The following is a 20,645-nucleotide window of genomic DNA, read 5'->3' as shown; positions in this document are numbered from 1 at the left end:
AAAATAAAAATAAATATAACAAGCGTAACGTATATTCGAAGTTGTTCCTTAATGCTAGCAATAATAATGCTACCTCTAATCGTAGCACCCCATCTGTACCAGCGGTATGAATGGGGTTGTACTTAATACTAGTAGTAGTAGCAGCAGCAATGGACTGCTTGGAACTGTAAGTAACGACAGCTTTGGATTATCACGCTCGAGCGCACATACCGCCAGGAGTCATGACCGACACTTGGTTGAATCATGGTGTTACCCTCCTACGCCTTTGTACTACCAACTGGGTAATATCAAATAGTGTAAACACTCCGTATGCAGTTAATGAAACTAGGAAGCAGGATGCCATCTTAGTGGCCCCTGACCTGCTGTCTCGTGACTATAATGGTATTAGTTATTTTATTTATAAAATTTCAGGTGTGATGAATCATAACGGGGCGATCGATGGCCTTGGTATGCATAAAATGATAACAGCATTTTACAAAGTCTTTATTAGCGTCCACGGTAACTACCTAGGCATTTAGAGTAATACTCACAATAGTAATACTCAATAATAATATTGGCAATGAGGCATATAATAACAAGGTGACCCCTAATAATTGCAAAAGTCGCGATAAAACGAATTGTCCACTTAGAGGAGACTGTTTAACTAAATATATGTACACTATAACTGACACTAATGCATTTACCTACATAGGTTGTTCTTGTGACTTCAAGGCGAGATTGTGCAGTCATCTTTCCTCGTTACGACACACACATAAGGCCAATAATACCTCATTATCTATGAAAATTTGACATCTTAAGGACAATAATGTTAAATTTGATATTATATAGAACATCATTTGTAGGGCTCGACTGTACTCTAATAACAGATATGGATGCAAACTACGCTGCACTGAGCTACATGGAATATTAAAGAATAAAGATAATGAGAACTTAATAGTAGATGGGAACATTGATTATCGTGTATTCATAAAATTCGTCGTGCATTGAAATACTTTAAACAGGTTACACAGTCCTCTAGTCCCTGGGTGTTTAATCACTACCGATCACCCTATTCACTTGCACCTCTTATCCCTGCTCTTCGAACATAATTATTAACGTATGCAGGTCACATACCCGACCTGTCTTCCCACATATTTGGTGACATTTGATTGTTATAATATACCCGTTACACTTGTATAATCACCGAACTGATTAACCCTATTGATTATTTATACACAGGGCTTATTACTCTTTTACTCTTTTACTTGTTTCAGTCATTTGACTGCGGCCATGCTAGAGCAGCGCCTTTAGTCGAGAAAATCGAACCCGGGATTTATTCTTTGTAAGCCCAGTACTTATTATATCGGTCTCTTTTGCTTATTATTTTGCTTATTATATTATTTTGCTTATTATATTATTTTGCTTATTATATCGGTCTCTTTTACTATATAAATAGTAATGCAATACGAGAGTATTGCTTTCCAGTAAAGAATAGCCCGTGAGTGAAAATTATACATAGAAGTAAATATATGGCACAACGAAGTACCGATATTTACTGGAAAATAGCGAACGTAATAAATACGACGCTAATGTACAGCTTCGTATTTATTAGCGTCGTATTTATTACGTTCGCTATTTTCCAGTAAATATCGGTACTTCGTTGTGCCATATGTTTATTTCTATCTATATATACATTTATATATATATATATATATATATATATATATATATATATATATATTATATATATATATATATATATATATATATATATATATATATATATATACATATATACGACAGGCTTCTTTCAGTTTCCGTCTACCAAATCCACTCACAAGGCATTTGTCGGCCCGAGGCTGTAGCAGAAGACACTTGCCCAAGATGCCACGCAGTGGGACTGAACCCGGAACCATGTGGTTGGTAAGCAAGCTACTTACCACACAGCCACTCCTGCACCTATTATATGGTGTTCTTTGCAAATTTAGCCTTCCTATCTCTTATTTTGTTTTCGCCTTGGGTTTTATTTTGTCCTTTATTTAAATTTAATGGGTTCATTAAGCTTATTTATAAACTCGAAATCCTTATCTTATTATATTATATTGCATATTCCGTCTTTCACTGTATAGTTTTCCTCGGTATATATTCTTAAATATTTTCATATTTGAACTTTCATATGCTTACACTACTGATTTGACGTGATATAATATAAATATTAATTATTAATATGGATATTTAAATTTACATTTAGAATTTAAAATTTATAATTTATAATAGATAATAGATATGTGCATTCTGCTTCTTATCATTTTGATATCTATTGTACACTTCTAATTCTTACAACATCTGTAATACCCTTATCATGTTTATAATTTATCTCATACATATATCTAGGATACTGGCCTTCATTTATTTAAGCCTCCGCTTTGTAGTTTTTATATTTTTATCATTGTAATTTTTATAATTATAGTATAGTTAGTGCGTCTTTATATATATATATTTATATATATATATATAGATAGATATATAGATATATATATACATATATATATACACATATATATATATATATATATATATATATATACATATATATATACATATATATATATATACATCTATATTTTATGCATATATTTCATTTATTTTTTATCTTTATAATTTTTAATAACTTTTTATTTCTCATATATTTTTTGTACCTTCAGTTTTTTACTTTTATTCTCTATAGTCTTTTTATATCTTTTTATATATTTATTTTTTATTATTTATTGCTTTATTTAATTTTATTTATTTGGTCTGTAAGGCCACTTAACATCTGATGCATACGGGTGAGAATAGGTGTGATTTATCGCTTAAGTTATTGTGTGCATTGATACATACATATATTTGCTGTGACATGAATGAGTGAAGTTTTGGTATAAACGATGTATATGTATATGTATAGTAATGTGGTGGTTTTAAAGATGTAAGTACAGTTGGAAGACTTCCGTTCTTAGCCGCTTGGGTTACTGCTCTCAACTTTGGTCCCCAGAAATTGTGGAACTCGAAGCAATCCGGCGCCAATACACAAAGAAGATTGACTCGATGCAAAAGATGGGCTACAGGGAAAGGCTAAGGAAGCTGAGTCCCTATTCCTTGGAGAGAAGACGAGAGAGAGATGCAGTGATATATATTTCGAAGATCTTGGAGTGTTTAGCTCACAATTTTTGAATTGACAGCTATACCAGTCCTCGAACTGGACAGCAGTGATCATACCAAAGATCCTGTCTTCCCCATCTAAAATAAGGACACAATACTGCAATTGTCTGGGTTTCAAGGGACCGCAATTGTTCAACATCCTGCCAGGCAACCTTAGAAATCGACATATTGTTTATGTGGAGGTTTTCAAGGAACATCTGGACAGGTTTCTGTCGGAGATACCAGATGGAGCCACATCGTGGCAGGAGGCGCAAAGAGGAGCAGCTCCGTCCCCCTGGCTACATCGCTAAAAACACGACCGGAAACAAAACACAAACTCCGAGTAACTACAAGTGGTGCACCAACATGACCTTAACCCCGGGCTGAAACCAGAGAAGGATAGAAGATAAAAGATAGAAGATGTATTTAGATAGTTCTGGTGGATACCGATATTATTCGTAAGTATGTATGTGGTTGTGTAGTGTAATTGCGTGTATTGATATATGAGCTCGTGTATGTATGTATGTATGTATGTATGTATGTATGAATGTATGTATGTATGTATGTATGTATGTATGTATGTATGTATGTATGTATGTATGTGTGTGTATGTATGTATGTATGTGTATGTATGTATGTAATGTATGTATGTATGTATGTGTGTGTATGTATGTATGTATGTGTATGTATGTATGTTTGTATGTATGTATGTATGTATGTGCGTATGTATGTATAAGTGTGGTCATAAATATATATGCGCGTGTGTGTGTGTATATATTTATATGTATATGTATATGCATATATCTATATATATGTATATGTAGGTGCGTGTGTATACATATATATTCTCTTATTCTTTTACTTGTTTCAGTCATTTGACTGCCATCATACTGGAGCGCCGCCTTTAGTCGAACAAATCAACCCAAGGACTTATTCTTTGTAAGCCTAGCACTTATTGTATCGGTCCCTTTTGACGAAACAATGTTGATTGTTATGTCATGCGGTGGGGGACAAAGACACATAAATATATATATATATATATATATATATATATATATATATATACGACGGACCCCTTTCAGTTTCCGTCTACCAAATCCATTCACAATGCTTTGGTCGGCCCGTGGTTATAGCTGTAGACTCTTGCCAAAGGTGCCACCCCGAAACAATGTGACTGGGAAGCTAGCTTGGTACACAGCCACTCCCGGACTACCCGTGACCCGTTAGGTCACCGGGAAACTCAGTTTTCCAGCAACGGACATTTGTTTCGTGAGTTTTTTCTTTTCCAGGTCATTTTGCATGCTTTCAACGAATGTGACATCAAAACCACGCGGAAACGGCTCCTTTCCCCACCCCCAAAAGGAAAGATTTGGCTGCTATTTCTTGCACACCCTGCAACCATGTAATTGGTAGGTTGGATCCTTTATCGCAAATAGTTGTTGCGTAGTAGCAATGCTTGCTAGAAATAGCAGCCAAATATCTGGAGACGAGATAGCGTTGAATGCACTCGAAAAGAAACCTAGAGAAAAAAACTATTTCACACCAAGGTTACGAAGTTCATGATATATGTGTTTATGTATGTATGTATGTATGTATGTATGTATGTGTATGTATGCATGTATGTATGCATGTATGTATGCATGTATGTATGTATGTATGTATGTTATGTATGTATGCATGTATGCATGTATGCATGTATGTATGTAAGTATGTGTACATGTATGCATGTACGAATGCAGATGTGTACATGCGTATGCATGTATACACGCATATAGGCATATATGTATGTATGTATGTATGTACGTATGTATGTATGTGAGCATTTGCGTATGTGCGTATGTGTATATGTGTATGTATTATTAAACGTATGTTTATGCACTGATGCGTGTGTGTGTTCAAGTTGTATATATGACTGTTACTCTGTCGAAGGTTGTATGTATATATATTTACTGTAAAAAAAAAAGAAATCGTATTTTTTCGTTGTCAAATCAGTCTAATCGAAAGGTTAGTGTTTCTTCCCTTTCAAGATAAAGTTAAATTCGGAACATTTTCACATTATGCACCGTTTTGGGTGTTTATACCACAATTCCTGAATATCACAATATCTACTACTCCAATTGATACGAAACTTATTTCATTCTGTTCCTATTAACATTTCAAGGTAAACTTAATTCATAATATTTTCCCAATATGTGCAGTTTGCCTGGGTAACATTGCAAGCAAGCAAGTTTGAAACTGACTTTTAATGTAATATATATATATATATATATATATATATATATATATATATATATATATATATATAATATATAATATATATATATATATATATACATATAGTTAGTTGGGAATTTGGGAATAAGTAAGTATATTGATGTTTGTGTAGGAATATATGTGTAAATATGTGTGAGTTGGTGTATATTTTTATGCTTTATGTATGTTTCATTATCATACGTATGTGAAGATATATTGTTGTGTCTGAACGTGTGCATATCATTTATTATTATATGTTCCTTTTTCTTTGTGCGCATGTGTGGTTTTAATGTGGCAAATTACCCTGCAATAGGTTTCGTATTATCTTTTAATACCTGTCCATATGTTTCTTATAGCCTGAATTCTGTCGTCAGCTATTTAATGATTAAAAATAAAATAAAACGATTTCATCTTCTGGGAGTTAGAGTGAGTTATCAAATTCTTATTCCCTATTTGGTATTTGTCCTCCCACTACAAAAGCTTTTTCATTTCCTTCCCTGTTCCAGTCACCCGAATTGTTCTCTATTATAAACAACAAACTAGTGGAAATGTATCATTCTCTGGCCGAAGTTCGCCAAGGAATCATGACATGGCACATATTTGGATTTGTCGGAATGTTTTTTATGTCTTATTCATGATGAAAAAGAGGGTTTTTTTTTTCGCATGATGTAGTAATTCTATTCATTAATAAAAAAAACACGTCTGAAATAGTCATAGTGAATGAACCACTATCCATTTGTCGTTATTTGCTTATATATATATATGTGTGTGTGTGTGTGTGTTGTGCGTACATATACATACATATATATATATATATATATATATATATATATATATATATATATACTAATGAACAAACGAAGGACGGAGACAATCAACACATTTGGCAAGAGTTACATATTTCATTATTTAATAATAATGCCAGTAGTACATAGGTAATCGTTTTTTATTTCGTATATTTTCATTTGTTTTGCTTATTTTTTACATTTTGGTTTTTTGCTGAAATTTTTCTTGAGAACACATTCTCCATGATAATGGCGACTTGACGTCTATGTTTAGCATATAGGGTGTACACTTTAGTGGTCATTCCTCTAAATTTTGCATGTAACACAATTTTTAATCATCGGATTTTTTTTAATATGCTAAGCCACTGGTTTTAATTGATTAATATCAATTTCTACCCTTATTATTTAAATTATATCTATCTATATATATATATAGGGTATTAAATTTTTACAAATTTACTACCAGTGGCCTAGCATGTATGAAAAATCAATAGATGACATATTATTCAATATAAAATAGTTAAACAGTTAAACACAAAGAGAACAGGCAATTTCTACACGCTAGGAGACAGTTGAATGATATGTCGTCTATTGACTTTTTATACATGTTAGGCCACTGGTAGTAAATTTGTAAAACTTTAATAACCTATATAGATATCTGAGTCTCGATATTAGCTTTTCAAAGTTCGTCTGGGCATTTTTCATTTTCTGCCGACTGAAACTACGATTGCATAGTGATAAAGATGAGACACGTGCTATCAGTCTCATAATTAAAGGTTAGTCTTTGATGGCTCGGTTACTGAAGAGGATTTGCCTGGTAAATTAAATTATTTTATTTTATTTACTAAAAAAATTAGAAACCTATAGGCATGACCGTGAAAACAAGGCAGAAGTTTTTATTTTTCATTCTTTTTCAAATTGCTCAAATTTTTTTATAGTCTTCGGTCGTTTTTACTATGTCCTAGCGAGTAGAAATTGCCTGTAGACTCAATAATAATTGCAATCTAGATAACGTAATTTATAAATGTATAGTAACCTCTAATAATAATATAACAAAATTAAGAATAAAGAATATATTGGATCCACAGCGAACGAAATTAAAAGAATTTCCCAGCATTATTAGTCTTTCAAACATCCAAAATTTAAAAAATTCGACAGGTCTAATAAATACATAAGGGATTTAAAATCTAATACAATAGAATACATTCTTAATTGGTATATAGTTTGTGAAGCGAACTCATATAAAATAGATAAGAGTTTATGAAAATACTCCAGTCGAGAGAGTTTTTATTAAACAGGAATGAAGAGAGAAGAACAAAATGCCGACATAGGAATAGCTTTCCATATGATAAAATGAAAAATATATAAAATAATATTAAAAAACTCCCCAGCATATCATCTCCACACACTTATGATGAATATAGTTACTAGAAGTTTTAACAGTATTTATAGTAGTATTATAAACGTATATTCTAAGAACTAAGAATTTATTAAGCAATATCACCCTTTAAATGAATAGACTGGCTACATTTACGTAACATAAATCTTAAAATCTACATTTTAAAAATCTATTTATAGCTAGCTTTGAAGGAGGGAAGGGGTAGGTGGGAGAAGATGTGCGAGCTTGAGGGGTCGGACTGGAGTCGCCGGAAGGCTCGGAGAACGGTGCATTTGAGGAGCAGGGTGGAGGGGTGGTATGTGAGGGGAAACGGGAGACGGGCAACGGCGGGGTCAGGGGCGGGAAGAAAAAGCAGAAGCATGGTCCACGGAACGTGCCCCGTCAAGAGCAGTGTGGATAGTCGCAAGGGGATATCCACGAAGAATGAAGTGGCGATCCATGAGTTAAGACTGAGTCTCAAAGTCATGGTTATCATTGCAGAGCCTGCGCAGACGGAGGAATTGGGAGTAGGTGATGGTGAGCTTGGTGTAGGCAGGGTGGGAGGAGGAACAATTAAGATAGGAGTGTGAGTCGGTGTGTCGGTAATGGACGGAGGTAGTGAGAATGGAGTGGTGTATACTGATAGAAATGTCGAGAAATACGATGGGAGAGTTAGAAATACTGCAGGAGAATTCGAGGGCAAGATGGAAGGACTGGAGAAAAGAGAGGAAGGAGACTTGTTCGCAGGAGACAGGTCACACAGATACAATCATCGATATAACGACCATATAGTTCGGGCTAGGGACCAGTGAACCATGAGAATATTTGTGCCTCAACGTAACCAACGAACAGGTTCGCATAATTGGGGTCCATTCTTGCGCCCATGCCACTCCCGAGAACTGTTGTTAAAAATCCCCTGCGAACATGAAGCAGTTAAGGGAGAGAACAAGTTCAGCCTGATCAAGAAGTATGGAGGGGTCATGTTGGGGTTTGGTCGAAGGTCCAGAAAGTGTTTCAATGCAAGAAGTCTTTCGTTGTATGGGATCACCGTATTTAAACTCTTGATATCAAGAGTAAAAAGAAGTTTAGAGAGGCCACAAGGAAAGGAGAAAGAGTTAAAGAGTCAGAGAGCATGGTTATATATATATATATATATTATTGTATATATGGTTACATATCTATATATGTTTATTATAAATTATATATTATATATATTACATGTTATATATATATATATATTATATTTTTAATATATTTGTGTGTGTGTATATATAAACATACATATTTGAGTCCAAGTTTCACTTTACATGGAATAATCTTAGTATTCCATTGTATTAGCATTATGACATTTTATTTTTCTCATGTTACTTCGTAAATAATTAATAAATATTACGGAGATGTACTTGCATAACAAGTGACCTGATCTTAGATCATGTGCTGAAACAAAAACAACTGCAGCGTGGAAGGTGTTTATAAGCTATTTAAAAACACACAAAAACCGTTAAATTCACTTCAACATTTAAATTTAATTTGCTAAAATATTTTCGTCGATTTGAGACCGCGAACTGATCACTGACAAAATTCCATATCTAACGAGTTTTGTATTTTTTTTTAATGGCTTATAAGCACCTTCCACGCTGCAATTGAATTAATAAATAATTTGCCTAAATCAACAATAACTTCTTAAATTATGTATTACAAGCTGTTACTCCTTTTTCCGTGTTGAAGTGAAGCCCACTTCTGCCTTAGTATTGAAATATTCTACGTTTCCCGTGCCAACTAATACCCATTAAGGAAAAATAACATCGTTATGGGAATTTACATTCAAACGCCCGATTGAGCTCACAAAAATCGATGCCAACTGAGGATTATCGAGTTTTCGAAAAAAAGTCCGGCCTTATTTGAATTTCAGGTCATGTGACCTACCTATGTGCCAAAAATCATTAAAAGCGGTTGGATAGTGTGAGAGGAGTTAGAGTAACCCCAAACACACAGACAGACAACATTACACATTTATGTATATAGATTTGAGCTGTTTCCTATAAGCATATTTTAAACGAGTAATCAAAACTGATAACATGTATCGAGAATTTTCAAATTCTCTAATTCTCCGTACTCTCTTAATTAAGAATATCAGATTCAACTGATGTGGTTCTACCATATTTGTATGTCAAAGTACAGTACTCAAACTTCTACCATATTTGTATGTCAAAGTACAGTACTCAAACTTTTATCATTTTTTATATCACTGCTTGCAATAATAGCTTCTGGCTACAACTAAAAATAAAAAGCGTTATGTGAGGATGGCATCAAACAATGGAGAATGTAAAGTGCAAAGTCTTCTTACCTTTTTCAACACTTTCCTGACAATACCTAAATTGCTAGAATGCAACACAAAATTAGGCCATTCCGAACTTCTTAACGTACGAAGTGTTTCATAAAGTGGATCATGGCCACTGCCCAGATGATGCATTGATGGTAACAAAATTGGATTCACCAATATATTCGATTCCCGAAGCTTTAAAATAGGTGAAAAGTCATCTGGGAAAATAGAGACGTACATTTTCAACATTTGTTCAGATATCAAAGAAACACGTTTAATAATAAGGGTAAAGCGGAATTCAAACAGAGTAGCTACATTTTATATTTAAAAAATATAAAAATATTCTGAACTTTGTCATATATGTACCGATGTATAAAGGCAAGCACGCATAAATACACAAACATATATTGTGCAATCATATATGTGCGAGACAGACACAAACATGCACATAGGCGCAGGAGTGGCTGCGTGGTAAGTAGCTTGCTTACCAACCACATGGTTCCGGGTTCATTCTCATTGCGTGGCACCTTGGCCTAGAGTCTTCTACTAAAGCCTTGTTAGTGGATTTGGTAGACGGAAACTGAAGGAAGCCCCGTCGTATATATGTATATATATGTATGTCTGTGGATATGTTTCTGCGTTTGTGTTTGTCCCCCCATCATTGCTTGACAACCGATGGGTGTGTGTCCGTCCCCGTAACTTAGCGGTTCGGCAAAAGAGACCGATAGAATAAGTACTAGGCTGACAAAGAATAAGTCTTGAGGTCGATTTGCTCGACTAAAGTCCAGCATGGCCGCAGTCAAATGACTGAAACAAGTAAAATAGTAAAAGGGTGAAGAGTATGCATATATATCTGACTTCTTTCAATTTCCGTCAGTCAAATCCGCCAAGGTTTTTTGAACGAACCATCGACATACACACTTTCCGAAGATGCCACGCAGTAGGTCAGAACCCAAAACGATGCGGTAGGGAAGCAAACTTCGTTAAATCTGTCTCATTTTTTCTTGTGTTCACATAGATAGAACTGAGTGGGAGAAATCAAGGAAATTCAAACTTAAGAAGAATGCAAATGACTGTGTGGTAGAAAGTTTGCTTCCAGGTCCCACAATTCCGGTTTCAGTCCCGTTGCGTGACAGGAATGACAGTCTTATAATTTGATAGACGGTAACTGAAAGCCGATCACATGGATGGGTAGATAGATAGATAGATAGAGAGAGAGAGAGAGAGAGAGAGAGAGAGAGTAGATAGATATGCATTTGAGTATGTATATATGTATGTATGTATGTATATATATGTGTGGGTGTGGGTGTTGGTGTGTGGGTGCTATCTGTGCGTGTGTGTGTGTGTGTGTCCTTGGTTTTGTTTTTATTCCCCACCACACCTTAACAACCGCTCTTGCTTTGTTTACGTCCCCGTAACTTAGTGGTTCGGCAACAAAAGTCCGATAGAATAAGCACCAGGCTTCATTCAACTAAACTCTTCTAGGCAGCGCTATAGCACTGTCACAGTCCAACGACAGAAACAAACAAAAGATCGAAGATAAAAGAATAATGAATAAAATTTTTGTTATTGTGGGGAACTCCGTTCACAAATAGGGCTTTTCCTGCGCTAAATATTTCTATCATGCCGATCATTAAATACTGAGAAATAATAAATGTTTATTATATTGCAAGCGTGGTTGTGTAGTCAGAAACTTAGTTCTTAACCATGTGGTCTTGGGTTCAGTCACCTTGAACACCACCTTGGGTAAGTTCCTTGTATCATATCCTCGAGTAAAGCAAAGCCTTGAGTGGATTTCGTAGACGGAAACGGAAAGAAATCCTTTTCATATATGAATGTGTGTGTGTGTGTGTGTGTTCGCGCGCACATTCTTGCGTGCAAGTGCATCATGGGTATTTGTTTATATTTGTCCCGTACTACCGCATGCCAGTCGGTGTTCGTTTGGTTATGCCGCCGAAATTTAGCAGTTGGGCTTAGAGAATAAGTACCAGGCTTTAATATAAGTTCTAGGGTTGATTTGTTCGTCTAAACTAGTGGTTCTCAACCGGGGTCCATATGGACCTTGTTGGGTAGTGAACGTAACAAAATAGTAAATTAAGGATCCACTTGTTGCTTTAGATGTATGTATTGGTATGTATTGCAAGAAACAGCTAGGATTGTTTCTCTAACATTTTACATTGTTCAACATACACAAGTTAATGTGTGAAAAACAAAGCAGGAATTTAAAACTTATTTTTAAACATCAAATGGCTATGGGGGTCCACCAGAATAAAATAGTAATGAAAGGGATCAAAAGATGAAAATGGTTGAGCACCCCTGGTCTAAACCCTTCAAAGCAGTGCCACACTATAGAAGCATTCCAATGACCGAAACAAATAAAAGATAAAAGATATTTTTGTGAATTAGAAACACAAAATTACACTAACCATCGGACAAAAAGACAACTTGTTTCCATCCAAGTTTCTCCATCACTTTGGCCACTGCGGTCGAAAAATCTTCTAAATCCGGAAGTAATGTACGGATGCGGTCTTTGTTTTCGGATTTGCGAACATAAGCTGATGATGTTGTTAAATAATGACATGTTGGTTCCATAATAACGTAGTTTGGTGAAGTGAAATGGTCAATAAATGGACCTATGGCAACATCCACTTCGCTCTGCTTGAAGAGTCTATGTGCTGTAATAAAGATGTTGAACCAGATATACATATACAAACATATATATATATATATATATATATATATATATATATAATATATATATATATATATATATATATATATATATATATATATATATATTGTTAATAATGAAAGAAAGAAAATGGAGAATAATGGATGTATAATTGATTTATTTGTTTGATATTATGAGGTTTAAAATTTTTCTTATAAAAACAATACGAATAAATTATAAATCATAAAGAAATGGCAGACGCCAAAGACCTACATATATGTTTCTATTCATACCCCTAAGTGATTCGTAATTCTAAGCATTTGGGTTGGCTCAAATCTTAAGAATTAGTTACCATTTTCAACTATGTGGGGCAGAATTTCATCAGGACTTTATGATAACAAAGGTTATCATATTTCTTGAAAGGACGCAGACGAATTACGAAGTAGTTTAAGAAGCTAAATCATATATATTATATTATGGGAAATGGCGGCGAGCTGGCAGAATCGTTAGCACGCCGGGCGAAATGCGTAGCCGTATTTCATCTGCTGTTACGTTCTGAGTTCAAATTCCGCCGAGGTCGACTTTGCCTTTCATCCTTTCGGGGTCGATAAATTAAGTACCAGTAACGCACTGGGGTCGATATAATCGACTTTGTCTGTCCTTGTTTGTCCTCCCTGTGTTTAGCCCCTTGTGGGTAGTGAAGAAATATATATTATGCGTATGCATTTAACTAGGGAATTATAAAATAAAATAACATAAAAATAAAAAGGTAAAGTAAGAAGATAAAAGATAAAATATGTATGTAACATATATAATATATAAATTTAAATAAAAAGAAAGAACAATTCTTAAAAATCCAACGGAAGAAAAATGATGTGATAAAATAAATGAAGGATAAGCTAAATAGTAAAAAAATAATTAGCCGACCGTTATTTTCATTGGTTTGGTAATTGATACAGTTCAGGAAATATATGGATGCCCAGTGTTCACATCAATCAAGTATAGACAAAAGTTTGAAATATCTGACCGTTAAGATGTGTACGCTCATAAAGCCCCGGTGTGATTCTGCTCCACATAGTTGAAAATGATAACCAATTTTTAACATTTGACCCTACCCAAATGCTTAGACTTACGAATCACCTAGGGGCATAAATCCAAACATATATGTAGGTCTTTGGCATCTGCCATTTTTTAGCCTTATAATTTATAGTTTATTTGTATTGTTTTAATAAAAAACAAATTCAGCCTCATAATATACAAATAAATTAATTATACATCCATAATTCTCCATTTTCTTTCTTTCATTATTAACAATATGTATTGCTATAATAAACCCTAACTTATCATCAAGACTTTCTCCTTATATGATAATGATTAAACAATGAAGTTTTTTGATTATTTAATCCCTAATGAGGACCTGACAGCCTCGAATTTAGTAAATATACATACATACAAGCACACACACACACACACACACACACATATATATATACATATATATATATATACATATATATATGTATATATATATGTTTATATGTATATATATATATATATATATATATATATATATATATACACACATATATGCACACACAAATATTCATATACATATAATGCTAACTGATCATTTCGCAAAAGAATATGTATTTAAAATTGTCATTAAACAAATTACGTGAACAATATATTATAGTCTTTTAGTTAAGCCGTTACGAAACAAAGAATATTTCAAATAAAAGTATTATTATTAATTAAATAGATATTTTTTTATTATTATTATTATTATTATTATTATTATTAACATAAAATATTAACAAGATAGTAAAATTTTACCATGTGTAAGATTCTGTAGTACATTGGAGGCGTTATTCAAATCAAATTCCAAAGGTATAAATTGAATAGTACAGTTTTCTTGCTCTTCATATTCTGTCGTGTTTCTGAGCAAAATTTCGGCAGCATCTCGAAAGAAATCTAATTCCACGTGTCCTTTTTCACCAACTAACGCTGGCAAGTATAAAATACGAGATGATATAAACGTTATACCTATCACACACTGATATGTATACACGCGCACACACACACGCACACATGCATAGATATACGCATAACATTCGCGCACGCATCAGTAGTCAATTAGAGCCGACGACTTAACATCCCACATCGTTATTATCCAGCGGCTCATTACTTTTCTTTCAGTTCGCACACTGACCACCACTGATGAGAAGAGCTCAGTATTTTGTTTTCAGTCTCTACATTGTCCAGACATGTTGTTTCCAAAACAATATATTTACAACCCCACACCGATACACACATACAAGAAAACTCACGCGAACACCAAATCACCATGCTGCATTTTTTTGCTATCATACCAACAAGTCATCCACAGTTCTCTTAAAACCGCTGAGCCATAGCCAAACATGAACTCCTTTTAGTCACCTTTCACTGCACTCTCAAGAGCTTGAAACTTACAAAATATTCATACGACCTGCGAAATTTCAAAATAAATATACCATTCACTAGAATGTAATAATATAATTTCGTGTTATAATTTTGTGTGACCCCCTTCAGTCATTAATGACCATGGGATTGCACCTAGAAAGTTACCCACCGAGGCACAAGTCAGGGCAAGGTTGTTTATGGAAGACCAGCAGTTGACCAAACATACCTGCCTCGCCCCTCCACGCCACCAATGTTATCCAAGGCTAAGGCAAAGGCCGATACAGCTTGGCACCAGTGACGCCGCAGCTCATTTATTATTGTGCAAGTGGCTGAGCACTCCACAGACACGTGTACCCTTAACGTAGTTCTCGGGGAGATTCAGCGTGACACAGACTGTGTTAAGGCTGGCCCTTTGAAATACAGGTGCAAAAGAAACAGGAAGAAAGAGTGAGAGAAAGTTGTGGTGAAAGAGTACAGCAGGGTTCACCACCACGCCCTACCGGAGCCTCGTGGGGCTTTTACGTGTTTTTGCTCAATAAACACTCACAATGCCCTGTCAGGGAATCGAAACCGCGAGTCCGCTGCCCTAACTACTGGGTCATTGCGCCTCCACAGGTTATAATATATATAATGTATATATGTATTTATATGTTAATACATGCGTATATAGACATATAGGCATGGTTGCATATATCTATATATAATAATAACACAAATGACAATCCGTCGGTTACGACGATGAATGTATATATATATATATATATATATATATATATATAATTTAGAACAAACAGTAAGTTGTCATTATGGTACTCAGAGTTTCGCATTCTTGTCGGCTATGAAAAACCGGTGAATAAAAGGGACGTTACGCTGATACGTAGAAAAAGAAAAAAGAAATAAGATTAAAAAAATACACGCAACCATATTCTCACAATGCATACATATAAACCTCTTGCGTTCATAACGTCTACATACGTACACACAGATACATGTATGCGTACATGCACATACACAAACATATATGCGTATGTACTATTTATACAAGCGCACATATCCATACACACACGCGCACACACACACATATATGTGTACGCAACTTTATCTTCATATACATATAGGTGTTTGCATGCATACACGTAACATGATGCATATATATTTAGACATTTATGCATATAAATATACGTATATATATATATATATATATATATATATATATATATATATATATATATATATATATATATATATAATATATATATATATACAGGCATACATTCACACTCCGCATACACGTATATATATATATAATATATATATATATATATGTATATATGTATGTATGTATATATAAATACATATACATCTTCCTGTCACACACCTACACACGCGCACACATATACATATAGAATATATACATGAATATACATATACTGACACACGTACATATTCACACAAAAAGGAAAAAAAAGAAAAATTGAAAGAATATATTTAAAAAATTAAAAATTAAAAAAGTTTAGACAAATGGGAAGCTTGTACAGGAACATAGTAAAAATATAGATTCTAGCCGTGATCGTGGAGTGCCCTAAACCGTAATAGGTATCTTTTCACAAGTGGACATAATCCAAAAAGTTCTGCTCTTGAATTTAGGCATGTAGCAGGTTTTTCGTTTATTCCAGTGTCCGAATCTTAAGGTGTGATTGTTGAACCTTGCTTTGAAATTTCCTTATGTGAGACCCACGTGTCTCTTGGATGAAACTATGCTATTAACGTTCGTAGAGTTTACGGCGTCTTCATAAATAATGGCCTCGGTCATACATGCTCCATTTAGCTGGCACAAGTATTTATCTCTGCAGGAACAGCTGGCTTCGTGTTGCTGTGCTGCATTGTGTGTAATTATATCTGGGATTGAACTAAAACTAATTTTTAGGTTATGCCTATTAAAGAGTTTCCTATATTAACGATTCAAAGGAATAATGTACTTAAATTATTGGCACCAAATTGAGTTGTATTCACTTGTAAACACCCACATTTAGCTGAATAAATTTCACGAGAAACGAAGTACATCCAGTGAAAAAGCCAGGTTATGCATACAGAGAATTTAACCCTTAAGAGTATTTTAATAGCCTAAGGGCTAATCCGTATTAGTCGTACGGTATTTGGTACACTCCAGAATACCTGACGAGCCGGGATTCCAGTGAGGTGTATTATGAACAAATAAATAACAAGAAAGCCGTTGGAAAAAGCTGCAAGAAAGTGACGCGTATCCATCGTTTGTTATATATATATATATATATGTGTGTGTGTGTGTGTGTGTACTTCTCCAGGCGTGCAGGTATTTCATTATACAAACATTTCTCTGCATTATGAGATCTAGTTGTTTCCTCAGGTGATATGTAAAGTACGTCGAAATTCTCGGCTTCAAGAACATCCTCTCTCTCTCCCTCTCTCCCTCCCCACCTCTCTCTCTCTCTGTCGTGGCCTAAGTTGATTTTTGGTTTGTATTTTGGTATTAGTAAAGCATCCACTATTATTCTTACTTTGTGGCAGGATGTTTGTGTGTTAGGAAATCTACATAAAATTGTAGCACGGTCAACTATTTTCCTTATATGTAAGGTTGTGAGCTGACAGAATCGTTAGCACGCCGGGCGAAATACTTAGCGGTATTTCGTCTGCCGTTACGTTCTGAATTCAAATTCCGCAGAGGTCGACTTTGCCTTTCATCCTTTCGGGGTCGATAAATTAAGTACCAGTTACGCACTGGAGTCGATGTAATCGACTTAATCCGTTTGTCTGTCCTTGTTTGTCCCCTCTGTGTTTAGCCCCTTGTGGGTAGTAAAGAAATAAGAATCGTTAGCACGCTGCTCAAAGAAATGCTGAGTGGTATTTCGTCTGTCTTTATGTTCCGAGTTCAAATTCTACCGAGGTTGACTTCATCCTTTCCGGATCGATAAAATAAGTAGCAGTTGAACATTAGGGTCGTTGTAATCTCCCGAAATTGCCGGCCTTGTGCCAAAACTTGAAACCAGTATTTTCCTGCATAATTCTACTTCTTGTCCTGTGTTATCGCTAATTGTGGTGACTACTTCTAAAATTAAGGACAACCAAGGGGAAAATGTATTACTGTGCGTCATGTTTACAAGGCAGTTTCTCATTCTGATGTTTTGAAATATGCTCTTCCTATTAATTTATGGACAGTTTTTTTTGTTTTTCGTACATGTTGGGTTCCGTAATTCGAGTTTTCTTAAACACGTATTCGTGTATTCAGCAACAAGGATGCATTTGTGGCTCTTCTACTGCTTACTACACCTGTGATTACTGTAACGTAATTTGTTACGTACGATAAATAAGATAACCAGACAACAGTAGAAACAACGTAATGAACTAACAATTATCTTTGCGAACCAGCAATCAATATTCCTTGTGAACTAACAAAACTGACACCTTCTGACTTCACTGCGAACTAACACGAACGTCACTCGATTTCGAAATCTGAACTTCGAACTCACTCTGATCGTTATTATTTATAATTTACTCGGACCAGTCTATCTCTCGCAAGGGGGAGACGTAACTCTCATCACAACATCTCTCCTTTTGAGATTTCGACTACTGAGAGAAAGTGGAATTTCTTTTATTCTTATTTGTTTTTCTCTCCAGCACCTCTCCCTCCTGTTTTTTTTTAGTTGTTGTACCTTAATTGTTGCCCGACTTTTAAGGCAGTAGCGTTCATTGCACACAGATATTCAGTCTGTTTTCGTTTTCTGAAGCTAGTTCTACGGGGTTCGATATCTTTCGGTGCTGGTACTTCAACATATAGATTTCCATTGGCATCACCTTTAGATCTTCTGTATCTCTCATCTTTAATTGGTTACGGTTTCTCTTATGTTTTTTTTAAATGAACTTTATCTCTACTTCGAAATGTTTTGTAATATTTCTTGCATTACCTCCAAACGTATTGTTTGTCTTTCCTTTATATGTATTTTTTCCTGGCAATAATTTATCTAAGATCGATTTTATTAACTCTGCTGGTGACTTTCTTGAATTAGTATTTGGATTTGGCGTTATTCTATAGAGTCTGAAAAATTCCGTTAGTGCCTCGTCATTAGCTAACTCGTTCCCAGCTCTTCTTAGAGCTCCTTTGAACGTGTCGATAAATCTTTCCGCCTGTTCATTTGACCTCGGGTGGTAGGGCGGGGTAAACATGTGCTTTATGGCGTGTATTTTGCAGAAATTTCTGAATTCTTATCCCGTGAATTGTGTTCCGTTATCTGAAACTAACGTGTCTGGAGCACCGTACCGAACAAATAACTCGAGTAGAAAGCTGTAATGTCGGTATATTCGTTGGAGGAGGCACATTCTTGATTGCGTCTGCCCTCAACAGGTCAGTAGTCCCCCATTCTTATCTATGATTTGACGTAGGTATTTGATTTTAGGCGAAAAAATTCACATTTCTCTTCACTGAGTATGAACCCATAATCCTTGATTTTTTTGAAAGACACACTTCACCTGATCGATATGCACATTCCGCAATTCACTTTTGATTAACACCTCATCAAGGTATGGAATAGTAAATTGATAGTCTGCCAACATCGCATCCATCGCTTGTTGAAATATTGCAGGTCCTACCTTCAGTCCAAAACGTAGACCTCTGCGCGTGTTGACTGTTAACAGCTTTGAGCAGTTTTTAATCTACTTTGATTTGTAGATATGCGTCATACAGATCGAGTTTTGAAAATAATTTTCCTTCGTTTCTGAGGTCGGTAGTGGATAATAGTTTATTTTTTAATTTTTAAACAGTCGTTTAAACCGGTCGAAAAATCGGCACACAACCTAATTTTATTATTTTTATCTTTTACACATCAGTCGGAGCTGCCTATCTCGCGTAATCCCCTTTTTCAATCTTTCTGATTTTTTCAATCTGTCCAACTCATTGTTCACTTGTTTTATTGCCACAAAAGGCACTTTCCTATTAGGCTTGAACACAGGTGTAACGTTATCATCTAATTCAAAACACGCTTCAGTCTTTGTGCATAGACCTAATTTGTTCGAGAGTACTTGTGGAAACTTTTTTAAAATTTTCTCTTTTAAAATTATTTTTAGAGGGACAATCATTAAGGTTTTTACAATAGAGATTTATGGAAAGGTCCCATAAATCGAATAATTCTAACCAACCGATACCAAACAGATCGGTTGCATTTTTAACGACGAACACTTTCGTCTTGCCTGTTTTCCCTCAAAATGTGACAGTCCACATTTCGCCTATCAGATGTAATTTATCGCCCGACACGCTACAAGCAGATTTCGCTGCTTTTCTCAACATAGGTTTCCATATTTTCTTCCATGTGTCCATATTTATTATTGAAATATCATTTCCAGTATCCAATTGAAGTTTAATATGTATTCCATTTATTTTTATGTGTATGAATTTTCTTATTTGGGAGTCGATTTTTGTTTCTGCTGAGAGCACTCTAGGATTTTTAGCGTTTGACCTTCATAATTTTGTTCTGCAGTGTGAACTCTTGTGACCAATTCGTTTGCAACTATAACATTTTTTATTTTAAATGGATAGTCTTTTTTTAAATGCGTGTCCCCACATCTATAACATGGATTAGGACGTGGGGTTCTTTTTTATTGTACTTTTCC

General features: G+C 34.8%; 1 protein-coding gene across 3 annotated transcripts in view; it reads right to left on the bottom strand.

Moving 5' to 3' along the window:
- LOC115213334 (glutamate receptor ionotropic, kainate 2-like) overlaps positions 1-20,645 on the bottom strand; it is a 92,372-nt gene that overhangs the window by 45,819 nt on the left and 25,908 nt on the right. For all 3 annotated transcript variants that reach the window (XM_036504280.1, XM_036504279.1, XM_036504281.1), the window contains exons 2-4: positions 14,400-14,570; positions 12,322-12,570; positions 9,920-10,113 (exon numbers count right to left, since the gene is read on the bottom strand). In XM_036504280.1, the coding sequence (XP_036360173.1) occupies positions 9,920-10,113; positions 12,322-12,570; positions 14,400-14,570 (614 nt within the window). The remainder of the gene's footprint in view (positions 1-9,919; positions 10,114-12,321; positions 12,571-14,399; positions 14,571-20,645) is intronic.

The sequence above is a fragment of the Octopus sinensis genome, linkage group LG6, assembly GCF_006345805.1.
Source record: "Octopus sinensis linkage group LG6, ASM634580v1, whole genome shotgun sequence".
Lineage (NCBI taxonomy): Eukaryota > Metazoa > Mollusca > Cephalopoda > Octopoda > Octopodidae > Octopus > Octopus sinensis.
Note: the sequence above shows the minus strand (reverse complement) of the source record. Positions and strands in the feature narration are given on the sequence as shown.